The following is a 21,499-nucleotide window of genomic DNA, read 5'->3' as shown; positions in this document are numbered from 1 at the left end:
TCAGCTGTCTTGTCACACATTGTATGAAGGCATCTCAAGGCACTGCTGTTTCACACACATACATATGACAATCCTCCATCTCAGTCTTCTCCTTGGCCAAATTCCAATCAGGAACGATCACTCCTATGCTTCACACCTTCCATGGGAAAACCAGTGTGGAAAACTTGACCAGGGAGCAGCTGCTGGTGCAAACACAAGTGTTCTCAGTCTTGAGAGCGCACACTTATTTGCTCCCTGAAGGCTGCATTAGCTTTATGAAAATCAAGTATTTCCTGTGTAGTGCTGCTTCTCGACTGGCTGATTTTGTATTCATTCCTTGTCCTCTCTCTCTCTCTCTCTCTCTCTCTCTCTCTCTCTCTTCATTCTCTCTCTCAGTGGCCCTGATGGTCTTTGTGCAGCTGCAGTCTCTCTTTCTCCACTTGGAGGCGCTCTCTCTCTATCTGCAGTCTGCCAGACTCAAACTTGAAGAACTGCAGTCTCTCTTTCTCCAGCTGCAGTCTCTCCTTCTCCAGCCTCAGCCTTTCTGTCTCCAGATCCACCGCCGGCATCCATCTTTTACTTTCCTTCTCTCTCTCCTTCTGTCCATCGTGGGCAGCGGACAAAGAGGACGTGGAGGAGGAGGGCGGGCCTTGCTGGGGCGGCTGGGTAAAGGAGGAGTCGACGCGTTCTGATTGGCTCAGGAGCAGGACCCTCAGCCTCTCCCTCTCTACCTGTAACCTCTCTCTCTCCAGCTGCAGTCGCTCCCTCTCCACCTCCGCCTGCCTCAGTCGTTCCTTCTCCACCATCAGCCTCTCCTTTTCCACCGCCAGGCGCTCAGTTTCCACGGCCAGGCGTTGTTTTTCCAGCTCCAGCCGCTGTTTCTCCACGGCAACCAGAAACCCCGGCCCCACGCTCTCGTGATTGGTCAGTCCACCCAGTCCGTGGGCCTGCACGCCCGTTCCCATCAGGCCGGCGCCCAGCGGGACGTCCTGGTTTGTGGTGGAGGTGGGAGCTTTGGAGGAGGCGAGCATGCCAAACTCGATGTGGGAGTAGACCTCAGGCACACGCCCCTCGCCACGCGACTCGATGTCACTGAGGAGGGAGGGGAAATCGTCTTCATCAATTTCCCCGTCACCATCTCCCACATCACCATCACCATCCAACTAGAGAATGAGAGAGTGAAGTCATTAAATATGTGGGTACACACACTCCGAAGAAATGATACAGATACGGTTTATCGATGAAAATTAATAAATAAATAATAATAAATAAAATTTGTGTACTTTTTGTAACAATGCCACACTCAATATGAACTTTCCTTGTGTGCTGACATACTATGGTTTTTCAGTCCTTTTAGGGTAGTATTAGTTAGAGTTTCCTAAATGTATTTTATAATTCAAACCAAAACACGAGACCCCAGCTTAATACTTTCATGTGACCAGCTGATGAAACATTAAGAGGCTTTAAGTGATAAGTTTGATACCTTTTTGCAATGCAATTTTGCTTGCATTATGACAGTGGAGACTGTCAGGCTCATAATGTGATGGGAATTATACGTAATCTGGATACAGTTTAGTCACATACGAGCACCGTCAAAATATGAGGAGCAAGAGCAGGAAAAAGTATTGTGGAAGATTTGAGATTTTTAAGATGAGTGGTGGAAGTGGTATGGTCTCAAAATAGACCTTAATGATCAGATCACTACAAATAACATTGAAATGGCACGTTTAAGGGGAATCTACGGCTTAATTTACACAGAGAATGTTTGCGTAATTTAATGTGATCTCTGATTAGTGATCCTACATGATGCAAATCAAAAAATCGTGTTAGCAAGAGGCACTTGAGCTGCCTGATGTGTTGGCATAATCACCATGATATATTAAACATAGCCAGGTATACTAATGAGGTTATTAATTAAGCAAATGACTGCACTAATTAGTAAATATTTCTGTCCACATACTTGCCTTTACGTAACACATGGGTGGTGTTAAGATGAACTCTGTATCTTAAAGCATTAAGGACTTACAGTAGTTTCATTAAAGTCGGTTATTCTTTATTAATATGCAAATTTATGCAGCAAGGTGCTCTGAAATCTAATCAGATCATCTACTCTACAGAGGGAACCTGTGGTGTAAGTATGAGTGTCCATGTATTGTTATTGTGTTCACAAGAATGTCTCTACACACACACACAGGCACACAGACAGACAGACGCCACCATGACGTCATCATGTCCTGGATAACATGTCCCTGGGTGGCAGAACATAAAAATCTTCTTAGGCGCTCTCTTACTCGGTACTCAGTGACGTCCTCCTCCATCTTCACGCCCGGCGGTGCCATCATGGCCGGTCCGCTCGGCTCCCCCAGAGCCGCCAGCTCTGGCCATTCGCAGTGGCAGTCCTTGGGGAAGCCTGAGAGGTCAAGCAACTGGTCGCACCCAGATCCCAGTGAGGCGGCCTCGTGCTCGGGGGAGGAGGGGTCGTATTCTGCCTTCAGGACCAAAGAGGAGGAGGAGGAGGAGGAGAGGGAGAGCTCAGCCTGTAGCTGTTTCCTCTTCATCAGTGCACGCCAGTCCAAGTAGCGACGCTTCACCTGGAGAGGAGAGGAGAGGAGAGAGGTGAGGTGAGGTGGGAAGGACAGGAGTATGAGAGGGAAAGAGAAGACAAGAAGGGAAGTAAAGAAGTTCCTAAAGGCACACTAATGAGTCGGGATTGAAAGACAGAGCTAAAACTGCCATTTGAACACTGAAATGCATGAACATGCACACACATACACACACAAACACACACACACACACACACACACACCTCAGCAGCAGTGCGTAGCTCCCCCTCTCCCAGTGCATTGACACCTCCTGCCACTTCTTCCCATGCCTGTCTCTTCAGCTCATTAATGGCCGTGTTCTGTTGGAGGGAACACATGGAAATGTTCAGAGACACACAGACAGAATAAGTACCAAGCAGTTTTATTCTACTAATTCCAAGACATTTTGGCTCTTATAAATTGTAAGTCAATAAAAAAAATGTCATTTTTATTGCTGTAGAACTTAGCGATCCGTTTTTATTTTATTTTGTTGCATATATCCTTATTACTGTGCATCAACTCAACTGTTAGAATAGAGCAGAACAGAACACCTGCTGTCTGGAGAACAAGACGTCCCGTCTCTTGTGGATCTCCCTGATGAGTGTCTGTGTCTCTCTAACACTGTAGTTACTCTTCCTCTTCCTCTTCAGCTGCTTCATCTGCAGGAAATCCAGCTTGGCGGTGAGGAGGGGCCAGAGCGCCCAGGGAGAGAGAGAGAGAGAGAGAGAGAGAGAGAGAGGGACAAATGGACAGAAAAGTAGATGGATGTGGAGAAAGGAGAGAGGAAGAGATGGATCCTGTGAGAGGGAGAGAGCGATGATGGGTTGAGGTAGCAAAAGAAATGGTAGAAAGAGGAACTGTGGAAGAAGGTGACTAAGAAGAAACAGGTAGGGAAGGAGAAACAGGAGCAGCGGAGAAGAACGTGAGAGAGAGAAATGGAAGGAATGAAAGAGGAATGTATCAGAGAGGGGGAAAAGGGAAATTGGGGTACAAAGAGAGACGCATTACAAGATGGATGGAGGAGGGGAATATGGGAATCCAAGGTATCTTGGAGTCTTGGTCTTCAGATCAAGAGAGCCATGGGTGTGTAGCGCTAAACTTAATCCAAGTGCAACAGACTCCAGAGTCTTCCCAAATAGAAGAGCTTTGGTCAAGGAAGACTTCCCTAGGTTCCCATGTGGCAGACTGAGGTGCTGATCCCAGCTGTTCCACTGGAGAGGCGTATATGGGTAAGAGATCCTGTGAAGCCATAAAATGCACAATTTTGAGGCAAAGTAGGTCTGTGTGGTGAATTCAGCTGACATTTATGACCAATGGTAGTTTTTATTATACTGTCATCTCTGAAGGAAATATTGCTGATGTGCAAAGCCTGGCCAATGTATTGCCTCTACAGTATATTAACCTGTAATGCATTATCTATGGTGCTAATATGAGCAGACTACACCACCTAGTTAAATTCAACACCCCATTACGGCAAGAAAATACATTTAACATACAGTACACTCGAGAATGTTTAGAAATACGTTTCAAAATATACAACATGTAAATGTAAATACGATTTCTTCCAATACGCTAACATACTGTATGTGTGCAAGTATGTCCAAATATAGCTCCCAAGATATAGGCTACTTCATTGACTGTTATCTGCATGTACAAATACATTTTTCGCCATTTTTGTTCATTTTGAAACATATCTCTAAAACACATTATGAGGTATGTGAAATGTAGCCAATTTTTTTTCCTATGGGACACGCACAGCAAGATATGCAGCGGTCAGTGTACAAATATAAAATCCACAGAAACAAAATCGTTTCATCGAACAACGTAACATGTCGCTTGGTGAATTGTCAAATTTCCCCCCAGCCTATTATATGTGAGATTAGCCATACTGATAATACAACTCACCTTGCCGATCAGACGGCGTAAATCGCAGATGTACATCAATCAAAAACACCATCATAACGACACAATTTTAATGTTGCCTTCACGTGCGCCTCATAAGTTCTCATTTCCGAAATTCCATGTGGTAAATCAGATTTCAAGTGATTTTACTCGGAAACAATTGCAAAATGGTCCCTGTAACAAAAGTAGCGTTTTAGTTGCTATTATTCAAGCAGCACAGAGTTATTTTGTACTGCAGTGCCAGCATGAAGAGAGGAAAATGCGTGTAATTGGATGTAATTGATGTTTTGATTCATTTATTGGCCAAACGTTGTGGTATACACATCACTTGTACCATCGGCACGACTTCCACGATTCCCTGCCGAACGTCACATCTCGGTAACTCGGGTACAATAGAAAATTCCAACTTTCCCCAGTCGTATTTGCCGCTTCGTGTATGCGTAAATTTCACAATTACGATATTTCTGAGAGAATATGAAGGTATCATTAGTGACGCACTGTAAAAATCGCTCCTATTGGTCAATCCTCCACCGCGCCCATTTATGACGCTATTACGCACCGCCTCCGACTCTTCCGGGCATGTGTTTACACCTAGCTGTCAAGTCCAAAATGTAAACAGAGCCTCCATATTTTGTGTAGTTTGTTTTACCAGCCTCAGTTCAAGGTGAGGTGGTGCTCTAGCTTAGCTGAAAACCTAAACGTTTGACATACAACTTTTCCTCTCAACTTCAAATCCAAGCATGACCTGCTAGCTCCACCCGGCACACTGCTAACGTTAGCCAGCGTTACCTGAGAAGTGATGACCACCCTAAAGTTGTGGAGTAGTTCAGTTTACAGGAGCGGACGGGTTTAAAGTGTGATGGGGTCTGTTCGCTGGGCCTTTCGGTGCGGGTCGTGGACACCGACCCGGTCCGAGTGGCTGTACGCGGCTCGCTGCATTCAGCGGGAGGAGAAGGACAGAATCGGACAGTTTATGTTTGCTAAGGATGCCAAATCAGCCATGGTGAGTCTGAATCTACATGTGGGACGGACAGCATGTGGGTGCCGTGTTTAGCTCCAAATCTTTCCTTGGAGAATGCGTGCATCGATCCCGCGAGCGCTGTACCATTTTAGCCTCTAGTATTATATCGCGAGAGAGAGTCCTCCCCCGTTCTCCATGTGTGATACTGTAGATATCTCTTTCTTTCTCTCTCTCTCTCTCTCTCTCTCTCTCTCTCTCTCTCTCTCTCTCTCTCTCTCTCTCTGTCTGTCTGTATCTGTCACTAGGCAGAATGAGTTGGTTTCAAATCTATCTACCAAATTTCAAAATGCATTTAACATACAGTACAGTATCCCCCCCCACCCCCTCCACCAGGCTGGCAGGTTGTTACTGAGGAGGCTGGTGTGTGACAGAATGGGTGTTCCCTGGTCAGAGATCCGGCTGGAGCGCTCTCCCAGAGGGAAGCCTTACCTGGCAGCACCCCTGAAGGTAAACTATATTGAACGTATCTTTGTACAGCCATCTAACAAACTGTATGGCACTCTCTTCATGTGACATTCTGTTTAGTCCCAGTGTCAAGACAAAAAGCTGCACATTTATTATTGTAACTACTGAAAGACAGAGATTCAGATTCTGTGGTTAACATGATTCAGAGATGAGCCCTAATCATTAATACTGTCTAGTCCTCAGACACTCAAATGGTGAAAATGAGAGCATGCATGTCAAGTAGGGACCCACTGAGTTAATTGTCTAACAAAAAGTGCAACTATTTTGCTACTCGTTTAATTGTCAGTGAACATGAAATTGGTTCCTGATGGGCCTGTAATGTTTTTTCACAATTCACAATTTTAACATCTCTGACCCTGCCTTGCTTTCTGCGTCCAGGTCAGTCCAGATTCAGGTCCTGAACCCTGGACCTGGAGTTTCAACCTGTCCCACCAGGGGGACTACGCTGTGCTAGCTGCAGAGCGGGGGATGCAGGTCGGTGTGGATGTCATGAAGACCACCATGCCAGGTAAATGTTGGGGTTTAACAGCTAAATCTGTACTGATAATATCGGCCGGTATTTGCAAGTATATTGGGAACTGCATACAGTATATTTCACTGATAATGCATTAGTAGAAATAGCACAAAGCTTGATTTTTTTGTACAATCACATATGGTTGAATAGTTATGGTTTCTTCCTGGGGTGAATTTACAAGTAGTCTACAAAATGTGTGATGGACAAGGACACATTTATGTGTCATTGGGAAATGAGCATAGTTCAAGAATAAAATGACCCTTCCTCCTCAGAGCTGAATGAACAGGCTCACATAGATATCAATGAGAGGCAAGTGGTCATTCATTGAAAACAATGGGTTTTGTGTCTGCCAGGAGGAAGATGAACTAGTTAATGCACAGCAAAACACAAAAACAACATTCAACTTCCCAAACAGACGTAACAGATGTTCTGTCACCCCAAATGAAAGCAAACCTGTTTAGGCTTCAGATTGTGAAGCTCCTCAACGAGACCGTCTGTCTATCTTAAATTCCCTCAGTCACACTCTTCTTTACCATCACAAAATCCCTCACAAAAAGCCTCTTTATCCGAGGGGATTGAAAGTCACATGCAGCCCAATGCTCTGGGGAAAAGAGAGAGAGGAAAGAAGGGCAAGGGAAGCAGCATGAGAATGGCAATGAGACTGTGAGAGGAAAATACAGAGGTGGGATGTTAACTGCAACATTCACTCTTTACCTCCGTTTCTCTCTCACACATACATGAACAGTTTCTCTGATACTCTCTCTCTGTCACTGTCTCTCCCACGGACAAATAGCATGGCTCCAATGAAAGCTCCAGTTCCATTAGGCAGCAGACACACACTACACAACTGAACAGACTGGAAAGTTTGGACTTCACATACTTAACAACTGGCATTCACAGATTTTTTTCCTCCTGCGTCATAGAAGCGCACACACTGGATGAAGAATTAGACTTAAGGATCACACACTTGACGTCAAAGTAAAGACACACACACACACACACACTATTTGAGTTATCACACCATGCAGCCTCCTAATCATACGAAAACACAAGCTCCTGTGTTTTTACAGCATGGAACCCAAATAAACACGGAGGTAGAACAATTTTCTTTCCATACTTACTGTATTTTTTTTCTTTAGTCACCCTCAATTCTCATTGGCTGTTGCTGGTCTTGATTCAAATCTGAGTCGATGTACCCCTGTAGTGTGAGATGGTATACAAGACTTGTTTGGATTCAAGTCGTAAAAATCAACCATCTCAAACTGGTGAAATTTTTTTTGCAATAGCCAAATCGCAGCTGTAATCAGCCTATCAGTTGTGCTGTGTGTGTGTCCAGCATAAGCCAGAATTTGTATTGGATTTACATTTCCCATCTTGGCCACAAGGTGTCTCTATTGTCTTGCTATATGTCAAAGCATTTAGGCTGAGGCTTCTCCCTTTGTATCAGTGGTGGTTGTGTGTGCGCATGTTTGTTATGTGTATATGTCACAGTCAGTCTACCTCTTCACATTAAAATCTGAGGTGTTATGAGATATTTCTAGGTCAGCAAATGGTCATCACCAGTGTCAATTTAGTATCTCCTGAAAGTCAAGTTTTTAACTGATAAAAACTGATAACCGTATTGTCTGCCATGTGTTTTTGACAGATTACATACATTTTGAATGGTTTTGTGCATTTTCTGCATGTAGGAGGGGCGGGCGTCTACTGTCAGGTATGATGGAAAAACAAAAAAAAACGGGAGGATTGGAGAAAAGAGGTTTCTGCAGGACGCTGATGGCATGGAGGGAATGATGTGTTTGGAATAATCATCAGAGGATGTCTCTATCTCTATATTATATCTCACTCCCTCCCTCCCACTCCCCCTCTGTGTCTCTCTCACCTCCTTCTGCTCTCTTTTCCTCTCTCTTCCTCTCTCCTTCCTACTTTGTCTCTCTCTCTCTCTACCCCAACCTTTGTCTCAATCTCCATCCACATTTCCACTTGTCCCTCCTCATGCCCCATCTACTCTTCTTCTTCTGCCCTCTCACCCTGCTTCCTATTTCCTTCCACCCCATTCCTCTTCTATCCTCCGTCTCTCTCTATCTTTCTCTCTCTCTCTCTCTCTCTCTCTCCATCCATCCCTCCTTCTCTCTCTCCAGGTAGCAGCTCTGTGCTTGAGTTTTTCCGCATCATGACTCGTCAGTTTACTGAGTATGAGTGGAGCGTCATCCAATCAGCCGGCTTGGAACGCCAGCAGCTCGGCGCGTTCTACCGCCACTGGGTAACCATGGCAACCATACTACCCTGTCATCACATTGCATCGCTGCTGGGCCGGGAGTGGTGTGCATGTGTGTGTGTGTGTGTGTGTGTGTGTGAAAGGAGAAAATAACAGCACAAATGCCCCCTGAGATGCACACATTTGTACATTTGACACATGCTAAGTGTTGAACTCTCTCTCTCTCTCTCTCTCTCTCTCTCCCTCTCTCTCCCTCTCTCTCTCTCTCTCTCTCGTATGCAGAGAATCCTAATTAGTGTAATCATATACATTGTGTACCCTAAATTGTGCTGTTTAGTTCTTCTGCGGCTGCTCAGTACATATAGAAGCACAAAAGCAAGTCAACAGATATGGAACAAACATGTCGCCAACAGTTATGAGGCACGTTCTCCTCTCTGTCTCTCTCTCTTTCTTCTTCTCCCTTTCCTACACACTCTTTTAATCATATTCTATCTTGACCCCCCTCTAATTCTACCACACACATCCATGTGTTGCCTCTTTTCCTTTTCTCTCTCTTTCTCTCTGTCTCTCATTCGCTTTCTCTCTCACTCTCTCTCTCAGACACACACACACACACACAGACACAGATGGACAGGGACAGTAATGGTGGTGCTAAGTAAAGATGTTGTGAGATTGAGAGGGTGGCACAGAGACGTCAAGCTCTGATATCATCACCACACTGTTGACTAATGGCAGTGCTCGACGGTTGCCATAGTGATTAGCCTTGTAATACTGTTATTGTGGCTCATTGGCTGTCGAGCAGGGTTTTGGCTGGACCCACACACACATTTACACTTAGACGTGCGCATTCATACACACACTCTTGTATACACACTGTTAAAAGTGTGCATGGACTCATTGCCGCTCTAAGCTATGGACCTGTTGAGCCATGACACACACACACACACTCACACACACACACAAAAGCCATGTTATCTGTATTTTTAAGTTTTTCTCATATACCTGTAATCTATAATTCTCCATGTACTCCTTCCAATGAGCTGATTGGTTGTCCTCACTGTCCGTCAAGGCACTGAAGGAGAGCTTCATCAAAGCCATTGGCACAGGACTGGGCTTCAACCTGCAGAGGGCGGAGTTTCACCTGTCCTCCCAACCAATCACACAGGACCGGGCGCTGCGCCAGACCAAGATGCATCTGGATGAAGAAGAGGAAGAGGACTGGATATTTGAAGTGAGTCCGTTTGAGAACAAGCTTGAAGGGCGAGAAGGTCAAGTATCACAATATTACAAAAAAGCAAGATGTTGTCATTCTTTTGGACGTCCTGTGCTACTGACAGACTGAACAGACCAAAACAGACAGATTCAGTCAAGATGGTTTGATTTGCTTCACTTCACCTTCAGGCCTCCTTCAGGCCAAACACAAAAGACACATTGTCTACTGCTGCAGCCACCTTTTTTTGAATTTGGAGAAATTCAGATTTCATAAAGGCTGATTCAAATCAATTAAAATATCAGTCTAGTCAGGATATTTGAAAAAATATAACTGCTTTAAAAAACATCTGATTATTTTCAAAGGCTTAGTTATATTTTATAGTGGTAGACATTTTTAACCGTTACTAATTTTATGACATTTTGGGGCTGGTGGTATATTTTTAGACCAGGAACAAACATGGAACCAGTTGGAACCAGCCTGTAGGAAATCAATGTGCTTAAAAGGAAGGGCTGAAAATACTCGGTGGCTCTGCAGTGGGGTCGTCTGCACTCCATTCCCCAGCGACCGCCTCTTGACAGCATCTGCAAAGTGAATCCGAAGTGGTCTTACAGAGAAATACACACAAGAGATTGCGATAGGGGGGCTCTCAAGTGGCACTCCAGCCTTCCTCACACCAAGACAAGAGATTAGAGGAGTGTGCCTCTCTGTCAGAGAAGAAGAATCAACCCTTGCCATCACCCCCCCCCCCTCCTCCTCCTCTATCCCCTCCTTTCCATTTTTTCCTCCCCTCTTTTACTTCTCTTCACCTTTCCTCTCCTTTCCTGTTTCATCTCCTCTTTTCCACTCCTCTCCACTTCTCCCTTTCATCGTCGCTTTTCTCTCCCATATCCTCGTCTCTCTGTTCCCCTCCCATCTCCTCTCCACCTTCTTTCTTTAGTCCCTCACATTTTTTCCCTTTCTCTCCTCTTTTGCCTCCTCTGCTGTCCCTTCCCCTGTCCCTTCTCCTCTCCCTCCTTCCCTCCACACCCAGTCAGAGAGGACTTGACAAGTGATTGCAAAATGTTGTCAGTGGTTTGAAAAGCCTGATGCTGCCTTCCCTCTCGTCCCGCTCTCTCCCCCCTCCTCCTCTTTCTCCCTAGCAAGAGAGGGGTTGACAGGTAATCGCTAAGTGTTGACCGGGGTTGGGGAGGCCTAATGCTGCTTCGGTGTCTGTGTTTTCACACCAGGGAATAACAGCTCACTCATATCGACCGCAGGTAGATAGTAATGCATCCTCCTTTTCTTAACTACATAGATTTTAGGGCCAAAGTGAGGTAACACCAACACGCAGCATGAAGGATTTGTTTGGATAGAAAGGATGGAGTCATGTAGGATGAAGCAAGGAGGAATGAAGCAGATCTCTGAAGGTGTGCTCAGGCCAGGGAGAAAAATATGTAACATTTTAGATGCTTAATACTGTAAAACTCAAGCCTACGTACACCAAAGCGTGTGTCAACATGTACAGACAGCCACTTCAGACTGCAGTAACGCCTTAATGAAGCTGGTAAGACGGACAGTTCATCTTCCTGTATCTCCTCCTTTAAAACAACAAGGCACATTATTATTTGTGATCAGTGAATAATCACTGCGACCCGTAGAGGTCAGATCAACTCGATCCGAATCAATTTCCAGAACCACCTGTTGATGCGTCTCATATACAAACACACACGCAAGCTGTACTCGGTATTAACATAGAGATGAGGTGAGCGGCAGTGCTGTTGACCCTGTGTCCTCTGGCTCCAAGGCGCGCTGCGTGCTGATTGGCTAGATTGGAGAGGGCACATCTGAGAATGATCACTTCCTGGTGACCTGTGGTGATGTCACCCCCATGAACCTCTGATGGAGAGGTCACAACACGGGCAGGGAGGGACATAATAGCTGGTGCACACACACTTTGCGAAGAGTTTGAGAAACACACGTACATGGCAAAGAATGTGATAAATATACAGCACATCAAAGAATTGCACACACACACACAGTAAGAAGAATACAAACTGAGGTAGTTGAGTAATTGACACTTTGCATTCTATCTAAACAGAAGTAAGAGGAGCGGCATCAAAAGAAACTGAACAGAGCACGCTGTGCACAAACACACACATAAACACACACACACGCACTGGCTCTTGGATACTCTCCTCTCTTATTTATCAACAAAATGACTGAAGACGTTTCGTCCATCCTGGGCAAGTACTTAATTTATCCAGTGCTAATCTCTCTCTCTCTTCCTCCTCTCTTCCGTCCCTCCCTTTCAGTGTATCATTCTGTAACTTGCATGCCCCAACTCTCGCTCTCAACCCCTCCACCCCTTGTCCTTCCTCCTCAGCTTTTTGCCTTTTCCGTCCGATTGTATTGTGTCAGCGTCAGCCTCAACAGAGAGGCAGAGAGGTGAGGGATGGAGGGGGAGTGGAAGGGAAGATAACTATCCCCTATTAGGGCTCTAATGTGACAGCGGATGAGCCGAGAGATGTGTCCTTTGAAATGTGAATATAGGATGCAAATACATTCATAGTATGTCCTGGGTGTCAAAGTCAAATCCAAGGAGACCCCCAGTAAAAAAAATATGCATAGATTCACATAAGCAAGGCTAGAAAAAAGTGCATTATGCATAGGACATTCGCCTAATTTTGACACATGTATTAATCATATATGCTGTGAAAGGGGATTTTTCTGACGCTGGACATTGATGTTTTTTCTGTCAATATGTGGATATGTAAAAATAATTGTGTATATTCAGCTATGAAGTGCAAATTAAAACTTATTTTTGAAGTCTAGACAAGACTAGTTTGTCACAAAGTGCTTCAGGGCAAACAAAAGGACTCAAACAATTCAGTTAAAAACAAAAAGAAAGAAAGAAAAACAAAAAGTCACTCTAGTGTGTGTGTGTGTGTGTGTGTGTGTGTGTGTGCGCGCAAGTGGGTGAGTCAGTGGTAGAGTGAATACACATTCATGAATGTATGTCAATGTGAGAGAGCTAGCAAGACTTAGCAGGGAAGGGAACAAAAGGAAATTATAGTTGATTTTGGGTTATGAAGAGGGTCTTGATTCTTGACTTAAATAATGAGACTGATGTTGGTAGAAAGCTTTTTCTAAAGGGATGGAGTGCTGTAGGAGAAGGCTCTGCTTCCTCTCCCACACAAAGATGCACCTCTTTATGTGCTGCTTTCTGCATGCTTCACGTTTACTGGTACTATAGGCACCATGCTTTGCCTGGGAAGTGGTATGCAACTGGTAAATCCAGCTAACCTAACTGCAGTTACCTAACTGCATCTTCACTCCTTTATTTCCCTGGAAATTATACGTACGGATGGATGATTTGTATGCATGTATTCAAGAGGTTACGTATAAGTGGACACATGCAGTGTGAATGTATGTATGAGTGTATGATAAGGATGCAAATAGCCGTTTGTCATACCATGGGTGTATTTGCAGTGAATGTGAATCATTGTAAATGTGAGATATGCAGACTATACATGTGTGTGTGTGTGTGTGTGTGTGTGTGTGTGTGTTTTATGTGTGTGTGTTTCTCCAGGAGAGCTTGTTGGACGCAGACCATCATGTTGCTGTGGCACTAGGACCACCAGATAAAGCTGGGGCTGGGGTGAGGAACACAATATATAATGTAATATCTAATTGAACTAAATTTACACTCTCTTTATGTGTGCCTGTTTCAGTTTACAGTTAATGATTCTCTCTCTCTCTCTCTCTCTCTCTCCCTCTCTCTCTCTCTCTCTCTCTCTCTCAGCCTGCTCCTTCAACTCTCCCTCCTCCCGCCACGTTTACACTGCTGTCGTTCAGTGACCTCATCGGCTTGGCCTCGCCCCTCACAGAGGAAGACCCCGCCTACTGGGACAGCTTCGAGAGGAAGGCCGAAGCACCAGAGAGACAGACAGATACACACTCATACAAATAAACACCTATCTGCACACACACACACACACTCACATACTCAGATGAAGACGCCGACTTCTGGGACAAGAGGAAGGTTGAGGTGCCAGACTGAACGACACACACATCTGGTACTGTAATTTGAGAAGTGCCAAAAAGAACCAAAACTCCAGAGAAACACACACACTCATATACACTGCCTCTCAAACTCTCCTTTCTCACCTGGTACACACACAGCAGCCCACAACACAAACACACACACACCTGTGACACACACACATACATCCACAGATTTTATGTCCATCTATCAGTAGGCAGATAATAGGTATAGTATGTACAATATGTAATTTAAGTATGTTAATAGATAAATAATTCATTGATTATGCTGTATGATTTGTATCAAATTCCCCATGTAGACTATAGATGCAAGGGAACATCTCTCTCTCTCTCTCTCTCTCTCTCTCTCTCTCGTTTTCCTGTGTCAGACGGAAAGAGTGGAAGTGAAAATGACTTGGGAGGGTGGTGAAGAAGTGGAGAAACAAACGCTGATAATTCACTTTTATATCTATAGCTGAGATTGATGGCTCTCCTAACAATCATTTTCCCCTCTATCGCTCTATCGTTCTTTTCTCTCCCTTTAGCCCATTTTTTCCTAGCAGCCATTGTGAGTTAACACTTACAAAGCACAGAGATAAATTGTACAATAACCACTAGGGTGATGTATTGAAAATGTTGTCTGTGGTTTGATCTGTCCAGTCCTGCTCCTCCCGCTCTGCTCTCGTTCTCGTCTCCGCCCGGCCATCTGTGTCTCCTATCACTCTTCATGTCTCACCATCTTTTTTCAGAAGTGTGTGTGTGTGTGTGTGTGTATGTGAGATGCTTGTGATGTGTGCTCTCCATCCCCACATCTATCTCTGTCTTTACCCCCTGTGCAGCACCTCATTCCTCCCATCCTTCCACTCTCTCCTCTCTCTTACATTCTTCCTCTTCCCCCATCTTGTTCCCTTGGATTCATTCTCTCCTCCTTTTTCTGTTTCTCCCTATCCTCTTTCCCATTCTGTCTCTTTCCTTTTCTATCTCTCGTCTGTCTCTCTCTCTCTCTTTCTCTCTCTCGGTCTCTCTCTTTCTCTCCATCTGGCAGTGTATCTATTTTAGTCAGGGACATTTAGTTGACCATTAGGGGCTAGTCAGCAGGGCTTTAACTCGCTTCCCTCCTCCCTCTCCTTTAAGGGGAAGCTAGTAGCTGCAGTATCAGTCTTCCTCATTCTGCATCACACTACTTAAACACAACCTATAATCACAAGCCTGTACGCCCGCACACAGGGAAGGAAATAACTGGCTATCATAAAAAGTTAGAGGTCAAACAATGTGTGTATACCAGCGGCTCGACATCTGTGACGTTACACACTCCACCTCCCCCTCTCACCCGGAGGTGAACAGATACATAAACACATGGAATTGCTGCTGCTGTGCTTTGTGCTTGGTCCTGATGCTGGTGGAATAAAATAAACCCAATAAACCCTAAAATGTTTAAAAAAAAGTGAAAAATCTAAAACTATACCACAACTAACAAATTATCGTAACACCAAAACTAAATAATAATAATAATAATACATTTATTTATATAGCTCCATTCATACATAGAATTCAACTCAAAGTGCTTTACATAAAATAAATTGATTAAAACTTGATTGGTTAAAAACAGTAAATGGATTAAAACCATTTCATTACATTAATATTACATTAAAATTGAATACGTTACAAATTCATTACATTAAAACTTAATTTAATTTAGGGAAGTTGAAATCAAATTTGAAATTAAAATCAAATAACTAAAACTCCAAACTAGGCCCTACAGCTCTGACAGGTACACACCTGAGAGGAAACGATTGGCTATTATATTTCTGTCAGACGTACAATTGGCTGAGCCGCTGTGACCTCACACACTCGACCCCGACACTTGACTCCATGCAGGCTGTGTGACACACACACACACAGCAGATTTATTGGAGTAAACATAGCATTGCCTTGTGTGTTAGCATAGTCTTTCTGAACCTTATTCACTGTGCACACACACACAGCTATATGTGTGTGAAGAGCCCATTAGTTAATCCTTAGGTCTGGTTATGGTAGTTATAGCGCTATAGTAGGCCATGGGCCAAAACAGCCTGTGGGTGTGTGTTTGTGGATGCGTGTGTGTGAGAGAGAGAGAGAGAGAGAGTGTGAGTATGGTGGGACCCTGTAAGCTCACCTTTCATTGGAAGACAATTCTGTTGTCATGACATCCTGAGTTGCAGGTGCTCAGCAAGATGTCACCTCTCCATCTCTCAACTCAGCACACACACACAGACATACACACACACACACACACATAATGAAATGGAACCGCTATTTGACACCAACTCCATGACCTGTACACCTGCTGTTTACCTTCACATCGCTCTCTCTTTCTTTCTCTCTCTGTCTATCTGTCTATCTTCCACCCTCTCTGTTTTTATATCTTGATTTATTGTTGCCTTTCAATTATTTGTTTTTGTTTTGTTTTTGTTACTTTATCTGTTATCCATTCTCATTTCTCTCCATTGAATGTGCTTTTGTAACCTTACCTTTTCAGGAGAGGAAAGGGGGATTATGGGTATTGATAAAAAGGCAACCTACTGTCCAAATGGCTTCATGGAGATCCTTTGTGTGTGTGTGTGTGTGTGTGTGTGTGTGAGAGAGAGTGAGTGAGTGAGTGAGAGAGTGAGTGAGTAACAAGTACAGACAGGTGTGTGAGTATGAAGGTATTATTGGAGCAAAACAACTGAGCACCTGTGACAGTGGAATTTGTAGTTGTGGAAAATAGTCACATGTGTATCAGTAAATTTGAAGTCACAGAGAAAAATGCTTTAGGAGTTGCAAACTTGTAGAATTTTTTTCTCTCCCACAAACACAACACAACAGTTACACCTTCTCAAATTCTTCATTGCAGGTGCACAAATCCTATTATACGAATCACAAATTAAGAAACTCATGCGCTCACATGTTTGATGCAGTGAATATGGTGCAAAACACATTCACACACCTGTATCGGCTTCAAGTTATGCGTTTGTGGCTGAACCACAGCGGTGCGGACCAATCAGCGTCCTATGAGGGCAGCTACGGGCGTGGCTTAGGTGTGGCGACAGCGAGAAGCGACTGTTCATTCACAACAATGGCGGCTCCTAAAGAGGCTAGCGTAGATGCTGCTATAACATCAGTTATTTCTGAACTGGAGAGCAAATAACGGCAGTGAAGGCTTTTCTGGATGGAAAAGATGTTTTCGCTCTTCTCCCGACCGGCTTCGGCAAGAGTTTGTTTATATGGTTCGTTGATCTGATTGGTTGAAGTTAGCCCGTGATAGACGGTGATAGACAGATGGTTCATCCAATCACCTGCATTGTTTGGAAGTGCCTGCCCTTTTCCAAACAGTTTCCAATGACGACTTCCCAGATGGTTCTGTGTAACAAACCATCTGGTAAGTCAGGTTACCTGTAGCAAGCCCCCAGGAACAGCTCTGGGCTGTGCGCCGATTTTGGCGTAGTGGCCAAGCTCGGTATTGCAAGTAACGTGACGCCATGGGGCCCAAAAAGACTTTTTCCCATAGAGATACATGGGAAGAAACGTCTGTAAAACTCTGGGGAAAGTTTTCTTGGTATCGCACAAAGTCAATATGGAGTCTTTGAATTGTCAATTTTTAAATCATTGGGTTACTTTTTCTTTGGAAGCCACCAAGAGCTGTATAAAGCTGTATTTTCTGGAGCTCCGTGAACGTGCCTCTAGGCCACGGGAACGCTCCATGCGCATTCACCGCTTCTACTTCCATTGTTGACAAGCTATAGCTAGCTGATTGTTAGCAGAGGCTTTTAGCTGCATGTGATCAAACTAGATCACATTAAACTCAACCTACACGTCCGCCAACACTTAGGTTTAACAGGCAAGACTTAAGAACAATAACGGATGGTTTCTATTTTGTTTTTGTTTCTCTCTTGATTAAATAGGTCGCTTGCAAGCTAGCTAAAGTTATAATATTGCTGTAGTTAACCAGATACAGCATATGCAGTTCTAAGCACCTACTTACTATTGTATATTTATTTACATCTCGAAATTCTCAGTTTACAGACTATGCCTATGTACTTTTCTTTATCCTATTAAAGTTATGAATATATTTGGGCTTTGATTGTTCTAATTTCTTTTACTGTCTGTAAATTTATATTTAGATGTCCAATTTGAGTTAACCTGCTTGAGTTATAATGTCTATTATGTAAATAGAATTGAGTCTTCTTCCAACCAGGTGTGTTTCTGGGCACTGCATAGGGAGATCAAGCTTATAGAAATGTTGCTATGACAGAGTCTAGATAATATAACACTTGCAAACTCAAGTAAACATTGGTGTGACACCAAACAAACCTAGAATATTCCCAAAGATAATAATTTAACAGATTTTTTTTCACTAGCAAACCTTGCATCTAAGTTGCATAATGCAAATCTATCTTCATACACTGTTTATATAGGACTGTGTTTGATCAGAGTACTAATATATATTTATGTCATGGCCAAATGTTGTGAGGTGACCCACCTTTGATGTAGTTCAGTCCCATGGATTAAATCAATACATGCTGCAGAATAATAATGGCTACAAGCAATAATATCTCTACACTGAGGCAACAGCATGTTGGTTAACTTGGACTATGTGGTCTAGATGTGTGGCTTTAATCAATATTGTCAGAAATTACTCAAAAGGAAAAATGTATGTGTATATTCTGTAAGACTTGTATAAATAAAAAACACTGTTAGTAACATAATATTGATATTTGTGACTAGAAATACATAATGCTGGTATAATGTAAACCAAGGTAAGATGGAGAAAAGTAGTTTGAGAGCAATGGACTACAGAGTGATGACAAATAAGACTTATTAAAGAGATGATCCAAGACACTGTTATATGTAAACATTTATTTCAAAATACGTTTCATTCTACATGTTCCATTTTATATGCGTGAAACATTCTCAGGAGTATTAAGCATTACAAGACAGTCTCACATTTGAAGAAGACCAATCCAGTGATTAGAAAAAAAACAATCATCTTTGAACTGGAACAGTAGTTTATAACAGGTGGATATTTAGAGAGCCCCAGTCCACAGAGGGCAGCTGTAATATGTCAGTGTAAAGATTCAGTAAAAGCAAAGTGTTAAGAAATCTAGTCACAGGTCTCTCTTGTAAAAGAGATTTTTGATCTCAATGGGACTTCCTGGTAAAATAAAGGTAAAAAATAAATAAATAAGAAATCTAGTGAAGAAAGAAAGAAACCAGTGAAAAGGCCAGAACACATCATAAGTTAATTTCTTTGGGAGCATTTTCCAGAGACATGTCAGGTAGTTCTTGAAGAGCAGGAGTTTCTGTAACAGAAGAAACTGCAGTAAGTATCTGCAGCTCAGTGTCTTACAGAGAACAATTAGCATACATCATCATGATGATTACAGCACAGGGTGAAAAGTACTTAATTTGTGAAGTACTGGCTCCAGTAGAGGTGAAAAAGGTGCAACTCTCATTGCATGAATTCACATACTGATTTGCGGATGTGCAAATTTTGTCCATGACTTCACATTATTTGATACGGGTGTGTGAATGTGTTTTGCACCATATTCACTGCAGCAACTGTAGCAAAACTGTGAGCGTATGAGTTTCTTAATTTGTGATTCGTAGAATAGGATTTGTGCACCTGCAATGAAGAATTTGAGAAGGTGTAACTGTTGTGTTGTGTTTGTGGGAGAGAAAAAAATTCTACAAGTTTGCAACTCCTAAAGCATTTTTCTCTGTGACTTCAAATTTACTGATACACATGTGACTATTTTCCACAACTACAAATTCCACTGTCACAGGTGCTCAGTTGTTCTGCTCTAATAATACCTTCATATTGTGAGAGAGAAAGTATCTGTTCATGCAAGTGTGCATGTGTGTGGGCGAGCGTGTGCATGCATGTGTATATAATTGAAAGAAATAGAGCTTAAAAACACACACGCACACACATACAGCATGTGCCTCCAGGTGGATTGAATTAGTTTGCCTCCTCCCCGTCTTAAATCTTGTGTTCTCTGCAGCGGGGAGTGGGAGGACAGAGGAGGCAGCAGGGTCACACAGGCTTCCCTTAGAGACAGAGACCATTTTTAGTAGCCCTGGGTTTACTGTCGTGTCAGAGACGAGACCACAGAATTAGAATTTTTTCAAATGTGGAATGGAGACGAGAGTGCTTTGGGCATCAGACTGAGAGTTTACTCCGAGGTCAGAGACGGGGACCCAGCTACGCCTGCCATCTTGGATGAGTCCCAGCAAAGCCTGTCTGGAGGAGGAGTAGCTTTAGCACAGCACTGGGTCACTATGTGTGAATTTGGTTGAGTTAAGATACTTAAAGGTCACAAAAAATATATTTATCACCCACACAGTGATACCATTTTTAGTAGCCTGAGGTTTACTGAGCTGTCAGAGAACAGACCTGAAGACTTGTATATATCTATTTATATCTATGAATGTATGTTGCAAAATGGAAATTATTTATTTACCTAATCTCATTAATTACCTCTACGTTGGTATTTTCCTTCACATACAAAAAAGTAAGCATAAGCTACTGTATATGTACAGTATATGTATGTAGATATTATGTGTAGGATGGATGGCTCCAGTGGAAACCCCTAACCATGGCAGTGTTAGTGTTGCACTCATTAGCTGAACAGGGCCATAATTCCCTTAGAGAGAGACTTTTAGATTTTTTTAGTAAAGAATGATTTGATGGATGAGGGAAAAGATGACCCTTGTTAACACAGAAGTAACCTACTTATGCTCTTACCTGCATATTATTTTCATTTTCATTTTAGTTTCTTCCAACATTTTCAGCATTTGTTGGGGAGAGTTGAGGTAGTTTAATATGCTAGGGTTTTTAAATAGGTTAAACATACAAATTATTCCACAACCGTTGCAGAGAGAAGTTTTAAGCTGAAGCCCAAAGAGATTTAGTGTGGTGTCAGAGACCAGACTTTGCTATGTCTGGCAGGCTGAAAAAGCTCACAACCCATTCAAAGGCTTTCTCATTGATACTTGATTCTTTGGTGCTTCTGAGGGTGTGGGATGCTACTTTGATGTAGCTGACAGTTTGGAGTCAGCAGAGAGGAGAAGCTGGTGAAGCTGCCCCGTTTGAATCTAATCTTTGTGGGTCATGTTTGTTCATACAGGATGTCGGACAATATCACTACACCAGATGAGCACACTGGATGCCACTTGCCACTCTTAGTTATAATGTTCAATCACTGAGGCTGCTTAGCTTCATTCTTCACACATATGATTTTTTTAGTGGTCTATATATTTCACATAAACTATTTTCAATGCCCAAATGAACAAATTTAAGGGATGAAAACAGTTGCTGTAAAATAGCCATAGAGGAACACAGTAATAAGTGGCAAAGAAAGAAAGAAAGAGCAGGTTAATTTAGTAACATCCATTAGAAAGGAGTCACACAGAGACTATCAGAATATTAAGATAAAATAAAGCAATAAGCCCCAAGAGGCCGTGGTTTACAGTGATTTTAGAACAGCTAAGGGGCGTTGTTAGGCACAATGCGGAGCGGCACCTTAGCTGTTCTAAAATCACTGTAAACCACGGCCTCACGGGTTTT

At 43.1% G+C, this 21,499-nt stretch overlaps 2 protein-coding genes across 2 annotated transcripts; one reads left to right on the top strand and one right to left on the bottom strand.

Moving 5' to 3' along the window:
• Window positions 1-371: 371 nt before the first annotated feature.
• Window positions 372-3,305, bottom strand: msantd4 (Myb/SANT-like DNA-binding domain containing 4 with coiled-coils). The gene is made up of 4 exons (XM_071515892.1): window positions 3,113-3,305; window positions 2,786-2,881; window positions 2,271-2,570; window positions 372-1,142 (listed from the first exon to the last, which is right to left on the bottom strand). The coding sequence occupies exons 1-4, from the start codon at window positions 3,218-3,220 to the stop codon at window positions 372-374; spliced, it is 1,275 nt and encodes a 424-aa protein (XP_071371993.1). The 5' UTR covers window positions 3,221-3,305.
• A 1,788-nt stretch (window positions 3,306-5,093) lies between these two features.
• Window positions 5,094-15,373, top strand: aasdhppt (aminoadipate-semialdehyde dehydrogenase-phosphopantetheinyl transferase). The gene is made up of 7 exons (XM_071515891.1): window positions 5,094-5,466; window positions 5,818-5,931; window positions 6,328-6,457; window positions 8,602-8,723; window positions 9,748-9,909; window positions 13,460-13,528; window positions 13,673-15,373. The coding sequence occupies exons 1-7, from the start codon at window positions 5,323-5,325 to the stop codon at window positions 13,838-13,840; spliced, it is 909 nt and encodes a 302-aa protein (XP_071371992.1). The 5' UTR covers window positions 5,094-5,322; the 3' UTR covers window positions 13,841-15,373.
• The last annotated feature ends 6,126 nt before the right edge of the window (window positions 15,374-21,499 follow it).

The sequence above is a fragment of the Centroberyx affinis genome, unplaced genomic scaffold (genome assembly GCF_046629955.1).
Source record: "Centroberyx affinis isolate AG114_WGS23_722 - 3 ecotype Tasmania unplaced genomic scaffold, CSIRO-AGI_Caff_v1 ptg000376l_1, whole genome shotgun sequence".
NCBI classification, from domain to species: Eukaryota; Metazoa; Chordata; class Actinopteri; order Beryciformes; family Berycidae; genus Centroberyx; species Centroberyx affinis.
This window is presented reverse-complemented; position numbering and strand designations above follow the sequence as displayed.